The sequence below is a fragment of the Neofelis nebulosa genome, chromosome 2 (genome assembly GCF_028018385.1).
Source record: "Neofelis nebulosa isolate mNeoNeb1 chromosome 2, mNeoNeb1.pri, whole genome shotgun sequence".
NCBI classification, from domain to species: Eukaryota; Metazoa; Chordata; class Mammalia; order Carnivora; family Felidae; genus Neofelis; species Neofelis nebulosa.
In genome coordinates, this window is record NC_080783.1 from 202840073 (window position 1) to 202860563 (window position 20491).

Genomic DNA, 20491 nt, shown 5'->3' on the forward strand with positions numbered 1-20491 from the left:
GAGCTGGGGTTTCATTCGCCTCGTTGTTCCCGAGAGGGGAGCGCGGAGAGGCTGGACAAACGAACGGATGGAAAATGTGCAGCAGGAGGCAGACAGTAAGGGCCAGGCTAGATGTCCAACCCGACAAAGAAGGAATTCTCTAAATTAGCATTTCCCAACGGGAGCTTCGTGGAAAATCCACTCGGAGAAACAGGTTCAATGCTTTGTCCTCTGGTTCTTCAGAGACTGAAGCAAAGAAAGCTTCGATGCTTTAGTCTAGGGGTGCCCGGGTGACTCATTCGGTTAAGCGTCTGACTCTTGATTTCGGCTTAGGTCATGATCTCATGGTTTGCGAGTTCGAGGCCCGCATCAGTCTCTGCTGATGACGCGGAGTCTGCTTAGGGTTCTCTCCCTCTCCCTCTCTGCCCCTCTCCCGCTTGCTCTCTCTCTCTCAAAAATAAATAAACAAACATTAGAAAAAAATGCTTTAGTCTAGGAGCGATCCCAGGGCAGCCAGAATGAGAACCAGTAGAAATGAGGCAGGAAAGGAGGGAAGCAAATACAGAGTGTCACATAGCTGAGCTGGCCACAGCTCCACCAAGAGGACCCCCCACCCACCCCCGCCCCTTGCTCAGTCACGTGAGATGTTTCTTTTTTTTTTTTTTTTTTTTAATTTTTTTTTTTCAACGTTTTTTATTTATTTTTGGGACAGAGAGAGACAGAGCATGAACGGGGGAGGGGCAGAGAGAGAGGGAGACACAGAATCGGAAACAGGCTCCAGGCTCCGAGCCGTCAGCCCAGAGCCTGACGCGGGGCTCGAACTCACGGACCGCGAGATGGTGACCTGGCTGAAGTCGGACGCTTAACCGACTGCGCCACCCAGGCGCCCCACGTGAGATGTTTCTAGCAGGTCATAACACAATACGGCTCAAAGCAGTTCATCAGAGGGAAGAACGAGGGAATTTTGTCTCTTGTCTCAGAATCAAAGTGGCCTGCCAGAGGGTTAATTCCCTTGAACTTCCAGGTTTCACCACTTGACCCCTTGGGGCAGCTTCGGGGGAGGCCGGGTACCCCTGGGCCTACACGTGGTGGAGTAAGCAGAGCCCCAGTGGTCCAGTGGGGTTGGACACGGGTGCTGGTCCCACCGCAGTGGGCACAACAGTGGCTCTGCTGAAGCCCACCAGACTTCATCCGGGGAAGGCCAAGGCAGCCAGCCACCAGTGCTAGGGGATGAGGTAATGACCAAGGCCAAAGTAGCCACCCCCATCCCTGCCGCCGGAGGGGCCCAAGGGCTAGGAGAGAGGTGAAGCTGAGCGGATCTGAGGAGACACATTAATTGGGTCTGAAGCCCTGCAAACTTATAAATCTGAGGAACGCTGTCGAGGATGTCCCATTTTTACGACATTCAGAACACAGCAGCAAAGCAAAGGCTCTGAGCAGTCCTGCCATAAAGGAAACTACAACTCTAGACGATGATTGGTCCATCTGATTCATGGTGTTTGAAATACTGCCTCTTCATTTTTTCTTTCATTTTTTTTTTTGCAAATTAAATATCTAACACAGTATTTTCCAACTTATTCATTCATGTGACATCCTCCAGAACTAGTGTCCTGGGGAGCTCACTTTACAGAAAGTATTTTATTTTTATTTTTATTATTATTACTTAAAATATTTTATCTGAGAGCAAACGAGTGCATGAGTGGGCAGGAGAGGGGCAGAGAAAAGAGAGAGAATCCCAAGCAGACCCCACAGTCAGCACGGAGCTCTATCCCACAACCCTAGTATCATGACCTGAGCTAAAATCGAGAGCGGACGCTCAACCGACTAAGCCACCCAGGTGCTCCGAGGCATTATTTGTATATGGAATTGTTGGATTCTAGAAGAGACAAATTTAATAAAGAGATTAAAGAGAGGGGGACCAGTAATTGGAGTAGGAATATTGAGGCCAGGGGCCCTAAGAAGGGAAGGAGTTAGGATAGCCATGAACAGATTTCTTTCCAGGAAAACCATCCTTAGGATGCATGGCCCCGAAGGTGGAAACCAAAAGGTTATGATAAGAAAGCCCCCAAAGGGGATGAGGATTGTACTGTGAGAGCAGGACATCAAGGCTGGGGGGAAACTCCAGGTAAGTTATGATTTCTGATCAAGTAGATTTGGAAAGGACACCCTGAAAGAAACGGTTGAGAATGAAGTCTTGGAATTGGGAAGGAGAAATCATGTGAGAGTTTTGGGAGGAGAGTATTTAGGGAGTTTTTCTAAGGACAATATAGAATGATTGAATGAGAGAGATTGAATGAGGCGATAGGCTGGATTCATGGGCTTCTAGGCCTCCGGGTGTGTATCACCGGAGTCTGGTTTGAATAACAGGTGTAGATCTCCAACCAGCTTAGAGCTGTACTTAGCCAAGGGTTCCTCATCTGGGGCTAGAGCAGTCTCGATTCTAGAAAGATGGATCCACGCGGAGAAGCCATGAAGTTTTTCCACTGTTGGAGTGTTTAGGAGGACTCAACAGGGTCCAGTCCTGACAGGTGCGAGTAGCTTTTTGTCCTGCAAAGAGTCACGATACACTCAATCCCTGGATCTAAGTTTTGGATGTATGTTATGTGAGAAAGAGGGATCAGGTTTTGGGTTGTAATGGTTTTGATGGTCATTAATGGTGGGGACAGTTTGCCCTAGGGATATAACATACTGTGTAATTAGAATAACAAAAAGAAAAAGAAGCCCAACGAAGAGCCCTTTGATAGTTGACAAAAATCTTCCTCCAGTCCAGGAGTTGAACCAATCATTAAAGGAGAGAGAGAGAGAGAGAGATCGTTTAAAGCGCCAATGTGAGTATTTATGTCGGTTAGTAACCCTGTCATACTTTTGCGGTAATCTGGAGTACATACATAACATTGTGTTTTAATAAAGCATAGGTTCCTCCTTGAGCTGCAGTTAGGATATCAAGGATCATCAGTTTTGGAGGGCAACCTTTTTAATTTGTGGATAACTGTGAGTTGGGCTTGGTTAAAGATGGCCATTGTATGCTTGGCTAAAGTTCTATTTGCAACTTTCTATCAATAGAGGTAGTTCCCGGGACAAATATGGCTAAGGGATAAAACCATCAAGAAGAGCTCTTTGTTTGAGGTCTAGCCTTAACAATATCCTAAATACGAGGAATCACTGGCAAGTGGGGGAAGGCTCATCTGGGGGTATGGGCTTCCCCAAGTGCATCATCCAATCCAATCGTAAAGAAAGTGGGGCCATCCATTATCTTCATAAGTCCATAGTTAACCCCATGCCGTGGGTATGCTCTGGCTTTTAAGGAGGGATTTTGTCATCCCAGCCACACAGCATCGGTCAAGGTGCTATGTGAGTTATACAGTTGTCGGGGAAGCCATTCCATTTTCCAGCTGTTCAAATAATCATGTGTCAGGGCACCCCAGTGGCTCAGCTGGTTAGGTGTCGGACTTTTGATTTCAGCTCAGGTCATGATCCCAGAGTCACAAGATTGAGCCCTATGTCGGGCTCCAAGCTGGCAGCGCGGAGCCTGTTGGGATTCTCTCTCCCCTCCCCCTCTCCTGCTTGTGCTCATGTGCACACACTCTCTCTCTCAAAATAAATAAACTTAAAAAAAAAATCATATGCCCATGGGGTCTTGTTGCAATCCCCACAGAATACCAAGCACGAAGACTGTCTAATCATGAGCTATTGTGGCAATTTCTCTCTGAAGTTTACCTCAAGCTGTCTAGCTTAGGCAAACAACAAACACAAAAGTTCAAAGACAATCAGAACTAGAATTTAGCATCCATAAAGGTGTGTTATTGAAACGTAATTTTCCTTTCTAAAATCACCCTTGGGTGCCTGGGCAGCTCGGTCAGTTAAGCTTCCACCTCTTGGTTTTGGCTCAGGTCATGATCTCACAGTTCATGATACTGAGCCCTGCATCGGGCTCTGTGCTGGACAGCAAGGATTCTCTCTCTGCCTCTCCTCCTGTCCCTCTGTCCCTCCTCCACTTGCACTCTCTCTCTCTCAAGGTAAACTTGAAAAAAATAAAAAAATAAAATCACCCTTATTTCTTGAGAGAGCCAAATCAAGATTAGTTTGTCCAAAAAACAAGTCCAATTTTAACAGACTTGGCCTAATTATTTACATAAACTCAACAAGAATAGTGATTGATTATAAAGATCTTTCAAAATTTGCTTTGCTGGAACTTTTCATAAGGAATCTCAATTGAACTCTTAGTAGCCTTTCTAGGCCGGAAGCCAAGCCAAATACTTGCCATCAGACATGCCTGCAATACCTGTAGATTTGGGTGAATTCCTCTTCTCTAGGTCCCCCAAATATCCCAAACTTCCTGCACCTGCCAGAAGTGACATTCTTTACTCACCTGCTAAAGGCTCCTGGGAAATCTGTAAGCAAGGTATCAGGCCAACATTTCCAAAGGGCTTTATTAAGCCTCCAGGGGCACCTGGGTGGCTCAGTTAAGCGGCTGACTTCGGCTCAGGTCATGATCTCATGGCTCGTGAGTTGGAGCCCTGCATCAGGCTCTGTGCTGACAGCTCGGAGCCTGGAGCCTCTTTGTATTCTGTGTCTCCCTCTCTCTCTTACCCTACTCTCTCTCTCTCTCTCTCTCTCTCAAAAATAAATAAACATTAAAAAAAAAAAAGAACCTAGTTCCAAGGGGCTTTATTGGATTCATGTTTCAATAAAGTCAATCTTAGTTCCTTAAAGCTGTCTGGTCATATCTGAACTATGTATGTCTCTCTCAAATATGAAATTCTAGTCAAAGCCTTTGTAAAATAACCAATGTTTCCAATGGTGTCCTGTTATAAGGAGAAAAGATTCTTATTGAACTTATGTAAATAACTATGCTTGTCATGAATGAAAGAATACTTACTGAGACTTTTTGAATTTCAGAGGGCTCAGGTAGAGACAGAAAAATTAAAGGCTTCAATTGTTTTACAAATGAATACTTTATCACATTTCTGTGAGTCATAGATATCTTATGAGAAAGTTTCCTTAATCTGGAAGAGCAAACATTAGAGAGCCAGCAATATTTTAAGCAAGAGTCACAAAAACCATAATCATTTTCCTCAGTTCATTTAGTTCCATGCTACTAATTTTTGTTCAGTTTGAATGAAGCTTTTTAGTTAGTTCTGGAAGTTCTTAGCCATTTAAATTTTATGAACTTAAAGATACCAAATACCTATATTTGTCAACATTCTTATGAATCTCCTTGAAGATGAAACATGGTTCTCAAGAGCATCAGAACAATAACTATAAATACAAGGAACTCCAAAATGGACATTGTTAACAATCTGATACAAGAGTTTATTATGATGGAATTGACAAGGAAATTCAGTTATTTCTGTGACACATTGAATCTCTGGGTTGTTAAAAACCTTAGAAAGTTTTAAAGCACATGCCTAAATAGAATTACAGATCATCAAAGACCTGATAAAGACAAAACGTAGAAACTGGTTTTTCTGGGCAAAGAAAAGAAAAAACAACTTTGTTCACATTTTCTTATCAAGAGCAGATAACAATCCGAGAAAACTTTGTCTTTTTGTTTTTGAGTTTATTTATATATTTTTGAGAGAGAGAAAGAGAGCAGGGGAGGGGTAGAGGGAGAAAATCCCAAGCAGTCTCCGCATCGCCAGCGTGGAGCCTGACGTGGGGCTCGAACTCATGAACCATGAGATAGTGATTTGAGCTGAAATCAAGAGTCAGGTGCTTAAATGACTGAGCCACCCGGGCACCCTGAAAACTGTCTTTTTAACAGAGCGAAAGCAGAATTTCAGTCTTATACCAGTGTACTTTATTTTTTTTAATGTTTATTTATTTATTTTGAGAGAGAGTGTGAGCAAGGTAGGGGCAGAGAGAGAAGGAGAGAGAGAATCCCAAGCAGGCTCCAGGCTGTCAGCACAGAGCCTGATGCAGGACGTGATCCCAGGAACAGTGAGATCATGACCTGAGCTCAAATCAAGAGTCGAACACTAAACTGATTGAGCCACCCAGGTGCCCCTTTAAAATTCACTCATTTTTATCTTAGTCCATCCTGACCACACGTAAAATTCCGTTCCAAAGATTTCCCTTCACAAACCCTGTGCAACTTTCTTTTGCATTCAGGTTTTGTCCCAAGCCATTTCTCTCCAAACAACCAGTCTCATTTTATGACAAAATTACTTTCTTTTCTTTCAACAAAAATATATTCCCGTTCCCTACATCTTTCTTACACATTTCTTACTTTCCTACATAGTTTTTCCCCCTTATTTCCATCAGTCTTAAATACATTTAGCAGAATTTTGAACTAAGAGAAACTTAGTCTTATGGAAACCAATTTGACAACAAATTTCCTATTTAAAAAAAAAAAAAGAACCTTAGTCTCCAGTGAAAACTAAGTAGTGACCAATGGTGAATTGTTACACCAGAATTGTTTAGATGGAAAATTTATGAATCAATTAAGCACAAAGCATGTTTTTCAACACACTCAAATATCCTTAGTTCCTCTGCAATAAGAAGTGAAAAACACAAACCTACTTTCAGTAATCAATGCTTTAACACTCCATTCTATTAGGAAAAGACCTAGATGTCCAATGAATTCAATCCAATCTATCATCCAAGCAAAACTTTAAAGTTTCAGGTTACCAAAAACGATTTTAACAATTCCCCATGAAAACTTTGAAAGAGACAAGCCATCGTTTTGCTGACAAACTGCAACAGAGTTAACATGAGCTTATTTGATCTTCAGCAAACCTTGGTAGAATAAGTTTCAATTAGTTTAAATGTTGAATTGTGTTCCACTTTGGTCCACTTAAAAGTTAAGCAGTTTGTTCTCCATTGCCAGTTTTTACCTGGGGCACTGGTGGGGAAATCTGAAGTGAGGGGTGTAAGTCCAAGGGGGTGCTCTTTGCTCCTTGACAGCAAGGGTTGAAGGAAGAGCCAAAGGCACCATAAGCACCAAAAATGGTATACGAACCAGTTGTTCAGGCTGCACCCACGGTGGTGCAGGAACAGGAGGAGGAGAGGGAAGAAGAGGTGAAAGTGCTGCCAGAGGGGAGAGAAAGAGGGTTCCCCATTCTAAAGCTTGCCAGATGAGCAGATAAGGTCAGATAGATGAACAGACGCCATGTTTTTTCACCAACAAGAAGGAATAGGCAGTTCCTCTCAGGCCAGAGAGGACAGGGAGCTTCCCTGAAACAAAAGGAGTTTCGGCAGCTGCTTGGGAATATTCCTTAGGGTCCTCTTCCCTAAGTAGACTAACCACAGTTGGCTCTAATTATCATAGCTGTTAACCCAGGAAACGAATGAGGGAAAAGCCCCCACATACAGCCAGAATAACCTGGGTCTATGGGAAGGAGGAACAGTGAGAGTCAGTAGCCAGTATCTCAAGAGGTGACTGGTTAGCAGCCAAACATATTCTGCAAGAGGCTCTTAGTTCAAGGTCCCGATTTAGGGCCATGAAACCAAGCAAGACCCAAATGGAACTCCCGACCATTTGGAGCTCCAGCAAAGGAGGTCAAGCTGGGGAATAGTATCAGAAGAAACAGTTCTGTCAGAGGGCTATACCTCTTCATCTGGGAGTTTGTCAAATTTGTTCCAGCTTTTCAGAACACAACCCAAGCGTGAGTCCAAAGAAAGAGAGGAGGTTGCATAGTGGGAAAGGCTGGCTGCCAATTCTCAAAGGAGTGACCTGCTGGAGGGAATGGAGCTCCCATGCGTGGTCTCAATTTCATTCAGGGCATCCTGCTGACCTGGAAACAGACTGGACCTATAACAGGAGGACTGACCTTTCTGGTGGTGTCCCACCATGGAAAGGGGTTGAAGCAAACAGCATGGCACTTCCTTTTGGGGTGTCCCCTGGTAACAAGTAGATCCAGACACGGTTTTGTCCAGACTGAGTGGAAAAAAGGAGGGGGAGAACTCACCACTTGGACTAGGAGCATGTTTGCCTTCAGATCAAGATGATGCTGGATCTGTGGGAACACAGGAAAAGGGGCACAGGCCGAGAGAAGTGAGGTGGCTGAGAGTCAGCCAGTGTCGGGAAAGGTCCCACCTGAGTCCATAAGGTGTGTGGATTCGCTCTGAGTGAGCAGCCAGTTGCACCTGACTTTGGGAACAGGCCTTGGGGACAAAGTGAGAAGGCATTGGAAAGGGGTCCTTAGCCTTTACCAACACGAGCAGTCTGATCTGTTCACTCTCACACCTTCAGAACACACCTGGAAGCCACCCTAACCAGAGGGCTTCAGTTGTCTGGGAGGTACTGGGGTTAGGCTACAACGGCTGAAAAGAGAAAGGAGAGGGAGGGAAGGGTCCCTCCAAAGAGCTGAGGGGGAAATCCCTCACATTTTCAGACAAGGACAGTCCACCCGGTTCTGTCTCCCAGCTTCGGATCCTCACCAAGCAGTAACCCCTGCCCAGGTCCATCAGTTCCCCAAGGAGTGCTAGAGTTGATCCACCAAGGGAAAGTCCCGACAAATTCCTGGAGAATCCGGGGAGAGTTTCAGACTGGCAAAGTCTCCTTGTGCAGTGTTCCCCCAAATGTGTGTGAGGGCGCTACAAAATCTCCCCGTACGAGCCACCAAATGTGGTGTCTAAATGGGGGTGTCTTTCCTGATCAGATGAGGGTCCCCAAATGTGGGGTTACTGATTGGGTGGATGTCAGTGGCCCACAAGGTGACAAGAATTCACCTGAGGCAGAACAAAGGTCATAGAAGTTTATTGAATACACCTGCAAGGAAGTGGTGGCTAGGACAGCAGAGGACAGGCTGTCTTTAAGGAGGCAGTGGGTGGGGGCTGTTTTTAAAGGGGAAAAGTGAGGAGGTATGGTGACATATGGAATCTTCCCCTTTTTTGATAGCTGTGCCTAGTTGTAAGTAGCTCATTGGTCAGGTCAGGGCCTATGGATATTTGAGGTGGGTCACCTGATGGACCTGTCTGTATTCAGCCAGGTGGTTGCCATGGCCCTTTCTACATTCCGTCACTCAAACCTGTTTGCCTAAAGGCAGCCTCTAGACACACGGTGTAACATATTATGCACAACTAAACAAAACAAGCTGTAGAGTTTAATAAACTATCCCATAATGAAATCTTGTGTGGTTACTGTTCAAGTCAAGAAAAAGAACACTGCCAGCCCATAGAAGCCCTCATGTGGCCCCCTCCTTGGAGGTAGCCATGATCCTGTCTTTTTTTTTTTTTATCTTTATTTATTTTTGAGACAGAGAGAAAGAGAGAGAGAGAGAGAGAGAGAGAGAGAGAGAGAGAGAAACATAGCACAAGTGGAGGAGGGGCAGAGAGAGAGAGGAGACACAGATTCCAAAACAGGCTCCAGGCTCCAAGGTGCCAGCACACAGCCATACACGGGGCTCGAACTCAGGAATGGCGAGATCATGACCTGAGCTGAAGTCAGTTGCTCAATTGATTGAGTCATCCAGGTGCCTCTATCCTGTCTTTTTGATAGTCACACACTTGCTTTTCTTTATAGTCCTAAAGTGTCTTCCTATAAAAGACCAAAGGAATGTGAAACCAGAAAGAGAGAGGTTTTCATCATTTTGAAATCACAAGAATCAGTATTACAACCTGTCCATATTCTGCCCCCAGGTTTCTTCTCCAGGTTACTGATAACGTGAGAAACAGGCATATCAGTCCACTATCTCATCATTTATCAGAGAGAGGAGGGAAGGCAGTCAAGGCTAGTAGTCAGTTAAAGTTTAAATTCTACGGAGGTATCTCTTGATTGCAAATGAGAAGATCTCTACCTTGCCACACAAAGTGCTCTGCTTATCCTTCCAAACCAGAACACTTAAGGGTGGTAAAAAGGGTTCTTGATCAAAAGATTCCTTTAAGATCAGGCTGTAAGAGAGGAAACAGTCTTCTGAGGGGTTATTCCAATGAATCTTCAACATGGTTCCATAGGCTGCTGCATTAGAACCACCAGAAGAGGTTTATTTTTCCCTAAACCTCTAATTCTGGAAAATTTCAAACATGGAAAAGTAGAGGGAATAGTATCACCTACCCATCGGTCAGTTTCGACAGTTATTGACATTTGTTTCTTCTCTATCATTACCCACTCCCTACACTGGTGTTATTTGGGGCAAATCCCAGATATTGTATCATTTTATCCTTCAATAGTTTAGATAAAGGTTCTTTAAAAAATCAAATGACTACACCATAAAAAATGAACAATAATTTCACAACAGCATCGAACATTGAGGTTTTAAACATATAGATTCTCAGATTCCTCCCCAGACCTACAGTCAGACTTGCTGTGGAATGTGGGAACATATATATATATATATATATATATATATATATATATATATATATGTTAAGTTTATTTGTTTATTTTGAGACAGAGAGAGAGAGTGTGCAAGCATACTTGAGTGGGCTTGAGTGAGCATGAGCACTGGGAGGGGCAGAGAGAGAGGGAGAGAGAGAACTTCAACCAAGGTCTGTGCCATTAGCACAGAGTCCAACATGTAGCCCTATATATATATATATATATATATATATATATATATATATATAATTTTTTAAATTTTTTTTAATGTTTATTTATTTTTGAGAGAGAGGGAGAGACAGAGACAGTACAGGTGGGGGAGGGGCAGAGAGAGAGAGGGAGACACAGAATCCTAAGCAGGCTCCAGGCTTTGAGTTGTCAGCACAGACCCTGATGAGGGGCTTGAACCCACTAACTGTGAGATCATGACCTGAGCCGAAGTCAGGCGCTTAACCGACTGAGCCACCCAGGCGCCCCGTGTATATATCATTTTTTTAAATTAACTAGGCTCCACGCCTAGGGTGGAGCCCAACGTGGGGCTTGAACTCATGACCCTGAGATCGAGACCTAAGCTGGGACCAAGTTAGACATTTAACTGACTGAGCCACCCAGGCACCCCTGGAGTCTACATTTATTTATTTATTTATTTATTTTTAATTAAAAAAAAAAAAAATTTTTAACGTTTATTTTTGAGACAGAGAGAGACAGAGCATGAACGGGGGAGGGTCAGAGAGAGGGAGACACAGAATCTGAAACAGGCTCCAGGCTCTGAGCTGTCGGCTCAGAGCCCGATGCGGGGCTCGAACTCACGAACTGCGAGATCATGACCTGAGCCAAAGTCGGCCGCTTAACCGACTGAGCCACCCAGGCACCCCTGGAGTCTACATTTTTGAAACAACATTCCTCAGGTTGAGGTATGAGAACTGCTATGTCATTCACATAGGCCTTCTTGGCGATTTCTGGAGCCAGGTATATAATACAAATGGGCCTAGTGCTTCTGCAGTATATCAAAGTCTTGACTGGTCAAACTTCTGCAAATCAATTAAAATGCATCTTGGGAAGTTTTAATTAAAAAAATTTTTTTTTACATTTATTTATTTTTGAGAGACAGAGCACAAGTGGGGGAGGGGCAGAGAGAGAATGAGACACAGAATCCGAAGCAGGCTCCAGGCTCTGAGCTATCAGCACAGAGCCCAACATGAGGCTCGAACCTATGAACCGTGAGATCGTGACCTGAGCGGAAGTCAGATCCTTAACCAACTGAGCCACTCAGGTGCCCCTTGGAAAGTTTTAATTGAAAGGAAATCTGGCAGGGAAGCCTGGATAGCTCAGTTGGTTGGGCTTCCGACTCTTGATTTCGGCTCAGGTCATGATCCCAGAATCCTGGGATCAAGCCTTGAGTTGGGCTTTGCTCTGAGCACTGAACACAGCCTGCTTAAGACTCTCTCTCTCTCTCTCTCTCTCTCTCTCTCTCTCTCTCTCTCTCTCTCTTTCCCCCCTCCCTCTGCCCTGTGTACACTCTCTCAAAAACAAAATGGAAAAAAGAAAAAATAAAAGAAATATGGCATATTTTTTTAAATAAAATGAATATATTCATCTGGGTCCAATTTGTAAATCTGCATTTATTGAAAATTTACAATGTGCTCTGCACTGAAGGGAACAAGAGGGATGTTTAAAAATGTGTGTTTTTAAATTTTTTTTAAAGTTTATTTATTTCCTTTTGAGAGAGAGCGAGCATGAGCAGGGGAGGGGCAGAGAGAGGGAGACACAGAATCCAAAGCAGGCTCCAGGCTCTGAGCTGTCAGCACAGAGCCTCACTTGGGGCTCAAACCCACCAACCACGAGATCATGACCTGAGCCGAAGTTGACATTTAACCAACTGCGCCACCCAGGTGCCCCTAAAAATATGCTTTTTAAGCGTAAACATTTTGCCAACAAATAAGTTATAAGATTCAGATTGAGTTGATTTGAACCTGCATTTTAACACCTTTTCCAGGTAATGCTGGGCCTGCTGGTTCTTGGACTATACCAGGAAAGCTAGGAAGTTAAGGTAAAGGTTTTTCTCACTCAGAGTCCAGAGAAGGTAGAAAGGCACTCAGCGGGGACCTGATCTAGGCAGGCATGGTCCTGCCACCCTCACTCCCTTCACTTAGCCCCCAAATAATATTACTCTTGTAGAGGAGAGACTGAAGGAACCCCTCTTTGTTCCCAGTGGTATGGGCAGGAGGTTTGCACCCTAGACTCTTGTCTCTGAGAAGGGACATAGCCAAGCTATGGTCCTCTAGACTGAAGGCACTGGGGATGATGGAGTGACTGGCCAGGGAGGTCACCAGTCCAAAGTTCTTTCTATATAATGGGCCCCTATCAGAGTCCAGCCATAAGGCCAGGCCATAAGGTCCCTACCCCCCAGGAACCCCTGTGAGAGGACCAAGCTTAAAGTGGGCGAGGCACCAAGCCAACAGGCCGGCTTCTCAGGCGGGACGTTAGCACGGCACCTTTCCTGGGGCACCTTCCTGGCGCTCCTGTGAACTGTTGCAGGGCAGGGAAGGGAGGATGGTGGTGGTGTCCACTCGGCGCACATGGTGACCGCTGCTGAAGGGCCACAGTGCTCTACGTAGGGGTGGGGATAAAGCCACTCCAGATTCTAATCGGGGTGAGCGGGGAGGGCAGGAACTGGCGCTGCTTCGTTGGCTAGGATGGGCCGATCAGTCAGTCACTGCCAGTCCTAAGAAGGGCTCCTGTCCCAGCCCCAGGGCAGGCATATCCGGCCCCCAGGAGACCCCTAGTCTGAGCGGAAGAACGCAGCCGACCGTAGGAGTCTCCAGTCCGAGGGAAGACACACCAAGCCTCAGCAGCCACGTTCTGGCTCTCAGAGGACCCAAAGCAGATTTCCACGAAACGAGGTCCGAGAACTTCTCGGCGGGATGCGGCCAGCTGCGCGCGGGGAAGAGTGCGCGCAGCCGTCGCCCAGTCCTGAGTCAGGCCCTGTCGGCTCCTCGGGCCCCAGGGGCGCCGGGGACGGGGTGCTCTGGGGCAGCGCCGGGGCACTCTTTGCAGCCGGTCACCCCTCCCCCTTCCCCGCGGGCTTTTGCACACGACGCGCCGCGGGCCGCTTCACACGGGGTGGCCGGGGCCGGATAAAGCGGGCGGGCGCGGGGCGCAGCGGCGAGCGCGGACGGGCTGGAGCGGCCGGAGCTGCAGCCGGACGGCCCCAGGGCGGCCCGGGCGGGAGCTGCCACGCCAAGCAGCGGGCGGCCGAGAGGCGCGGGCGCAGGGGCCCCGGGAGCGGCGCGCGGGGCCCTCCCGGCAGGTGGGTGCGCGCTGCGCAGCGTCCCGCGCGCAACTTCCAGGGCGCCCTGGGCCCCGAGGCCGCGCGCGGCTTCCCGGACCCAGCGCAGGGCGCGCGGGGCCGCATGGAGCCCACGGAGAGGCAGCATCTGATGGACGCCAGGCCCGGAGCCCGGTAAGGCGAGAGCCCGGAGAGGAGCGGGGATTTGAGCGGCATCGGACGCATCTCCCGGTTTGCAGTTTCCAGTGGATGGTTTTGCGGGAGGCTTGAAACGGGACCACACAGAAGGGACGGGAGGTTGGGGGAAGCGAGGGAAGGGAAAACCGAGCGTGGGCACGAGATCATCCCTCCCTCACGGCTGAGCACAGATCCTGACCCCTCGCCCGCTAGTGTGCGGTGGCAAGCCAGGAGCCCCGCCTCTGGCCCGACACTTTGCCCCCGGGCAGCCCCGCCCTGGGAGGCCCTGTGTCCCCAAGTGCGCAAGAGGAGGGTCTGCCCTTCTCCAGAGCCTGAACTGCCTTCCTTCTCCGTGCTTGATTGCACTGGCCCCGCCCCTTGGCCAGTTCCCAAGGTCTTTGCCGCCTCCAGGCGCTGAGAGAGGTGGGGGAGGAGGGAACACCGTGGACCAAGACCCCAAGACTCCTGGACTGGTCATTTCCCCAGCACCCCACTCCAAACACGAGTTTCTGGTTACTCCTCAGAGACTGTCGAGTTTGGAGTGTCCATAACTATTCTTTTAATTGGACACATGGGAACGCCAAGGACTGGAGTCAGCCCTCCTTGCCCCCATCTCAGAGCTGAGTCTCCCCTCTCTTTTCTTCCTTGGCCAGGTCTTACACTGGATCTCTGTGGCAGGAGGGGGCCGGCTGGATGCCTCTGCCCGCACCTGGCCTGGACTTGCAGGCTATTGAGCTAGCCGCTGAGAGCAACCATTACTGTCATGCCCAGAAGGGTCCTGACAGTCACTTTGACTCCAAGAAGGAGCAGGCCCGGCGACAGCTTTATGTGGCCTCTGCCATCTGCCTGGTGTTCATGATTGGGGAAGTCATTGGTAAGGACTTTTGTGCTAATTAAATGAAATTGGGAGCATGGATAGTCTGGATGATCCAAAAAGCTTTTCTCCTGGATGTTCCTAGTAATACTAATACTAATAGCCCCAGGGTGCTGGCTGGCTCAGTTGGTAGAACATGCAAAGGCACAGATGGGCTGGAGCAGCCAGAGCGGCAGCTGGAGGGCCCCAGGGTAGCCCTGGCTGGAGTCTCAGGGTCTCAAGTTCAAGCCTCATGTTGGCTGTGGGGCCTACTTAATTAAAACAACAAACAAACAAACAAACAAAACCAAACCGACTAGCCCCATTTATTGAATGTTCATAATGCTGAGTCTTTTATATACACGTTATCTCATCCAGTCCTCGCAACTTTGTACTGTCACGTGGGTGTTAATATTCTTATTTTACAGATGATGAAACTGAGGCACATTAGGGTTGAGTAATTTGCCCAAGATCATGCACAACTTGTGTGTAAGGGATGGCCTGAATGCCTAGAAGGAAAGAGCATTTACCGAGTGCCTACTATGCTTTCCAGGGCATATTTGAACTTGATTTTCACAGTCACCCTCTAAGTAGATCGTGTCCGTCCCATTTCACAGATAGAAGTTGAAGCTCAGAGAAAGTAAGTCCCTTGCCTATGTATGGTTCAACAGCTAACGGGTGGAGAGGTCCCAAATCCACGGTCTTTTTCCAGAGTCCATGGTTTCCCTGCTGCACACACAGTCTGGGAAGGTGACTTCATGGGGGAGCTGATAAGGACCCCCCCATGTCCCTGGTCCTGCCCTTGCAGGTGGGTATCTAGCACATAGCTTGGCAGTCATGACCGACGCAGCCCACTTGCTCACTGACTTTGCCAGCATGCTCGTCAGCCTCTTTTCTCTCTGGATGTCCTCCCGACCGGCCACCAAGACCATGAACTTCGGCTGGCAGCGAGCTGGTGAGGACCCTGGCTGGGGTTGCAAGAGGAAGCCAGTCAAGACGTGGGTTCTTTGGTGGCTGCGGTAGGGTGGGTCCCTGAGCGAGGCCAAGAAGGTGACGGGTTGGGGATGTCAGTCTCGGCTTCTATCCCTTGGTAGCTCCCGGTCCAATGGGGGAGCCCTGGTTCCCCGTCCTCTTGGAACTTCTAGTCTGCAGGGAAGGAGAGCTCACCTTCCTAAGAAATGAAATGGTCAGACTTCAAGAACAAATGACCATGGCCTTAACGCTGCACATAATTCCATGGGTCAGCTCTCGGGGGAGGGAAAGGTCCTCCAAGCCTTCTGGAAGACAGAGGCTTTAAACCCCCTTTAGTCCCTCTCTGGGCTGTACTGTCATTCTCCTCTTGGTGGGAGATGGCCTAGTCTCTCCTCAGAAGCCTCAGTTTGTCAGCTGAGCAATGGGTACCTATTGTAGGAAGTCAGTTTCTTTACATGTAAAACAAAAGGGGTTGACCCAGATGACTTCTTAAGGTCCTTCTACCTCTGACATCCTCTGATGTATGAGTGGGGAGGTAAGGTACAACCATGCCAGCCGTACCTTTAGCGGAGTCCCGGTGGACCCAGGCCCTGACTTTGTAGGGAGGGGGCTGGTGGATCATGGAGGGATGGGGAGGCCTCCTCAGTCTTAGGGCCCCATGCTAAGATTGGTGGTGGGGTTTGGGTTCTTTCTCAGAGATCCTGGGAGCCCTGCTGTCTGTACTATCCATCTGGGTCGTGACTGGAGTGCTGGTGTTCCTGGCAGTGGAGCGACTGATCTCTGGGGACTATGAGGTCGAGGGGGGCACCATGCTGATCACATCGGGCTGTGCTGTGGCTGTCAATATCATGTGAGTGTGACCTCGGTTCCCCATGAGTCCCCCGTCCTCGTGCTTTTCACGCACACATCTGCATGCCTGCTCTCAGTGGAAGGAGGCCACGGATGGGCCACAGGACCAGAACTTCTCAGGTGGTCTGAGCTCTGGCAGCTGGGACACCTTAGTCCTGCCTTAGGCCAAGGCTGAGGCCACCGAGGGCTCTGAGTCTGGGGCTGCATCAACTCCACCACTAACCCCTCCCCCCATATGTGTGAGTGAATAAACTGGGAACCTTCATGTCTGAAATGGGGAAGGTGAGTCTAGTTCTTATAGGAGCACATTTTCCTAAGGGCCCTTAGGGGTCCAAGTCCTTTTTCGAAGCTGGTGTGCCTGAAGTTGGTCTCGGTGAGAAGCAGGGTGTGTGGAGCACGGGGTTCTTGTTTGGGCTTTCTCTCCGTTGCTCAGTGGTCTTGGGCAAGCCACTTCCCTCTCTGGGCCTCAACTTCCCCATCTGTGACATGGGTGGGGGGAACTAGATGACCTCCATGGTGTCCTCCTGTTCCAAGATTTGGCATCTTTGTGCCCAGATCCAGCCTGGCACTGGAGCTGAGCCCATTCTCCTGTGGTGCTCTGGACCAAGGCAAGTGGGTTGGGCTCCTCACAAGGCAAAAGGAGCAAGCAGTCTGGGGGTGAGGATTTTTGTCCCACAGGAAGGCCAGCCCTATGAGTGGCCTCTACCTGCTAGGTCAGCGAGCCCCTCGGCTTTGTCTCTGCTTCTGTAGAATGGGGCTGACTCTTCACCAGTCTGGCCACGGGCACAGCCACGACACCAGCCAGCAACAGGAGAACCCCAGTGTCCGAGCTGCCTTTATCCATGTGGTTGGAGATTTTCTGCAGAGCTTAGGCATCTTGGTGGCAGCCTATATTTTATACTTCAAGGTCAGAGCTGGGGACAGAGGGAGGTGGGCCGGGGGGTTGGGGTGGGCAGGGGAGTATAAGTTATTCGGGGGCTCCTGTCTACACGTGGCCCTTTCCAGGTTCTAGCTCCCTCCCAGCTGTGTGGGGAGAGGGAAGGAACATTCACCCAAATGCCTTCCAAGCGTCAGTGATCTTCACAACAATCCCGAAGAGCAGGTGGTGGTGTTTTCGGCAGCTCGGAAAGGTTCAGTGACTTGGATGGTGTCACACAGCTGGGAAATTGTGGAGCCAGATTCAAACCCAGGCCTGCGTGCTGCCAATGCCTGGGCATTGTCCATCACATAGCGGCCGAGTGATGTAGTAGAAAGAGCCAGGCATTGGGGTTGAAGCCTGGCTCCACCCTTTGCTAGCCGGGTGATGTAGTCCTTTGCTCTAACTGATCTTCAATTTTTCCATCTATAAAATGAGATGTTGGGCCATTGGCATCAAGATTCCTTTTAGTTCCGTCCACATCTCAGTCCCTTGGGTAAGGAAGTATGGGAAGGGACCGTGCCTTATCCTGAGCTGTGATCTGTCCTGTCCCTTCTTCTGGACACAGGATAAAAGGTGGAGAACTGGGAGGCAGAGCCAGGGTGAGGCTTGTGCCCACCATGCAGAGAGCACCCCTCTCCCTGACTCAGCACTGGGTGGGAAGGGAGAGGGAGGCTGAGGTGTTGAGTGATGAGCCCAAGCTCCGCCTTCCCTTTTTTCTGTAGCCAGAGTACAAGTATGTAGACCCCATCTGTACCTTCCTCTTCTCCATCCTGGTCTTGGGGACGACCTTGACCATCCTGAGAGATGTGATCCTGGTGCTGATGGAAGGTAACCTGGGCGTGGGGCTCCCCTTTTGTTCTTGGCTCTCCAGCTCTAACAGGTTTGGGGGGAGAGGGCAGGGGAGTCCCAGCACATTGGCAGGGAGCCAGGGTCTGGAGCCTGGCACAGGCTGGAACACCTCCTGGGGCCCCAGGCCAGTCTTGGCATCGAGCTGAGCCCTCAGGTGTGGCTGTTCCTAGAAATGTCCCTGGGACCAGACCGTGCTTTCCTTCCCTCTAGCCCCACGGTGTCCCCTCCCTGCTGGGATGTGTCCTCCCTGCCTAATCAGTTAACTTCTAAGTAGCACTTGGTGCTCCACAGCCTTCCCTCAGGCCCCTCCTCAGTCATTGACCTTCCCCGCGGCAGAGAAAGGGGCGAGGATTCTGCTTCCATTGCAGAGGAGGCACACTGACTGAGGCTGAGAAAAAAAAGTGGTGGGTGTTGGACAAGCCTACCAAATCCACTCCAGCTTAGTGCCTTCCTTTCTGAGGCCTCTGCCTCGGGAGCGGATGGCCGGGCTCTAAGGGCTTCCTTAGCGCTGACCGATGGTCTGCCCCGAGTTTCCACATTCACCAGCTTTCTTGTGCCCCAGGGTCTTGGGTCATGGGGCTCAGTGTGGCCAGGGTCAGTCTGAAGTTGGATGCTGGTTTGGAGTCAGCACGAGTTATCTGGCTACGGGTCAGAGCATTTTCTCCAAGAACGTGACTGACCCAGATACGAGTGATAATGCTGATGCCTCATGTGGGTGTAGGGGTCCCCAGTTTGCCTTCTGTCTTTCTTCCTTCCATTCCAAAAAAAAGTTTTCACTGGGCACCTGTTATGGGCCAGGCACTGTTCTAGGCACTGAGGACATGGTGGTAAATAAAACCGACTGTCCTGCTCTCATGGAGTTTCCATTTTAGAGGGGGGCACAGGCAGGAAACGAACAAGATAATTGCAGACAGAGTCAAGTGTGAAGAGAAAATACAAAAGGATGATATGATGGAGATCATTTGGGAGGCGGGGCAACACCAGATCTGCTGGCCAAAGCGGTTGTCTCTGAGGAGACAACACGTGAACAGCAGAAAACAGCACTGGGGGTGGGGGTGGGGGAGCAGTTTCCTTCAGCCCCTGTCCCTGCCACCCTCAGGGACCCCCAAGGGTGTGGACTTCACAGCTGTACGGGATCTGCTGCTGTCCGTGGAAGGGGTGGAAGCCTTGCACAGCCTGCATATTTGGGCACTGACCGTGTCCCAGCCCGTGCTGTCTGTCCACATCGCCATCGGTGAGTGGTCAGGATACCCAGGGCAGGGTGAGCGAGAGGCTGCCAGAGGTCTGGGGCCATCCCCGAAGCAGCCAACGACCTCAGATGTTTGCTGGTGTGCATTGAACCTGGCTCCACGCTGAGTACTTTACAGACATGATTTCATTTGATCATCACAACCCCATTTATAGATGAGGAGGCTGGGGCTGGGGCTGGGGTGGGTGGTCAAGTCACTTGTCCGGGCTTTTACAGCTAACAGGTGGCAGAGAAAAGACTCTTAGCCTTAAATAAAGCCAGTGCTTTCCCTGCTCTTGCAGGATTGCGCCAGGTATGGGGACCGGGAGGTTGCCTGATGCAGGAGTGGCCTCTGGGGGTTTCTTGATGCCTGTATCCTGTGCTGCTGGGGGTAGGTAGGGAATGTGATAGCCTCCCGATTGCTCCTAAGGGCCCAAGAGTGAGTAAATGTTCTCTGGTCCCTCCCTTGGGGTGTCCTCTTGGCCCCCAGCTCAGAATGCAGACGCCCAGGTCGTGCTGAAGGCCGCCAGCACCTGCCTGCAGGGCAAGTTCCACTTCCACACTATGACCATCCAGATTGAAGACTACTCTGAGGACATGAAGGACTGTCAGGCGTGCCAAGGCCCCTCGGACTGACTGCCTGGCCAGGTGCCAACGGAGCCATGGCCAGGACCTGCAGGTGGTGGGGCGGAGTGTCCCCCAGGCCCAGCCCGAACGCTGCCTATCCTGGCTGTGTTCTAAAGCAGGTCCCTCTCCTGACCTCTGCTCTGTGTTCAGCGTGGAGGGACTGTTTCCTGCCTCCCCCATCTGACTACAGCCAGTTTAAGGATGAAGACGGCAAGTGTAAAGCTACTGTGACCCAGCCCTTCCAGCTTCTGGATTGGTGCCTGGCAGGGCTGGGTCTGGGCCTAATCCTCAGCTAAAGCTTTCCTGCCACCAGCCTCAGGAAAGGTGGTGAGGCAGAGCGAGGAGTGACAGAGGGGAGACTGGCCTCAATGTCCCCTTGCCCGCTGTCTTATTCCCCCCTTCAGTCTGTCTGGCCTTTGCCTTATGGATCTACGCAGAAGCCCCGGGACAGTCTGTCCCTCTGCCTATAACGATATGGTTTAAGGAGA

At 49.4% G+C, this 20491-nt stretch overlaps 1 protein-coding gene across 4 annotated transcripts; it reads left to right on the forward strand.

Moving 5' to 3' along the window:
* The first annotated feature begins 12905 nt into the window (after nucleotides 1–12905).
* Nucleotides 12906–20491, forward strand: SLC30A2 (solute carrier family 30 member 2). 4 transcript variants are annotated; one of them, XM_058718545.1, is made up of 8 exons: nucleotides 12907–13703; nucleotides 14360–14580; nucleotides 15368–15514; nucleotides 16228–16381; nucleotides 17131–17287; nucleotides 18022–18127; nucleotides 19248–19382; nucleotides 19872–20491. In XM_058718545.1, exons 1-8 carry the CDS (start codon nucleotides 13165–13167, stop codon nucleotides 19955–19957), a joined length of 1545 nt encoding a protein of 514 aa, XP_058574528.1. In that variant the 5' UTR covers nucleotides 12907–13164; the 3' UTR covers nucleotides 19958–20491. The 4 variants fall into 4 exon arrangements, with proteins under 4 accessions (XP_058574530.1, XP_058574528.1, XP_058574529.1 ...); XM_058718544.1 differs by having other exon boundaries at nucleotides 12913–13703; nucleotides 19867–20491; XM_058718547.1 differs by lacking the exons at nucleotides 19248–19382; nucleotides 19872–20491 and adding an exon at nucleotides 18359–18999 and having other exon boundaries at nucleotides 12906–13703.

Excerpts from the sequence above, each read along its gene's own strand:
- SLC30A2 (XM_058718544.1), top strand. The coding sequence starts at position 13,165 with ATGCGGCCAGCTGCGCGCGGGGAAGAGTGCGCGCAGCCGTCGCCCAGT. Across the intron at positions 14,581-15,367 it reads CATGATTGGGGAAGTCATTG|GTGGGTATCTAGCACATAGC; the intron begins GTAAGGACTTTT and ends CTGCCCTTGCAG. Across the intron at positions 18,128-19,247 it reads GATCCTGGTGCTGATGGAAG|GGACCCCCAAGGGTGTGGAC; the intron begins GTAACCTGGGCG and ends TGCCACCCTCAG.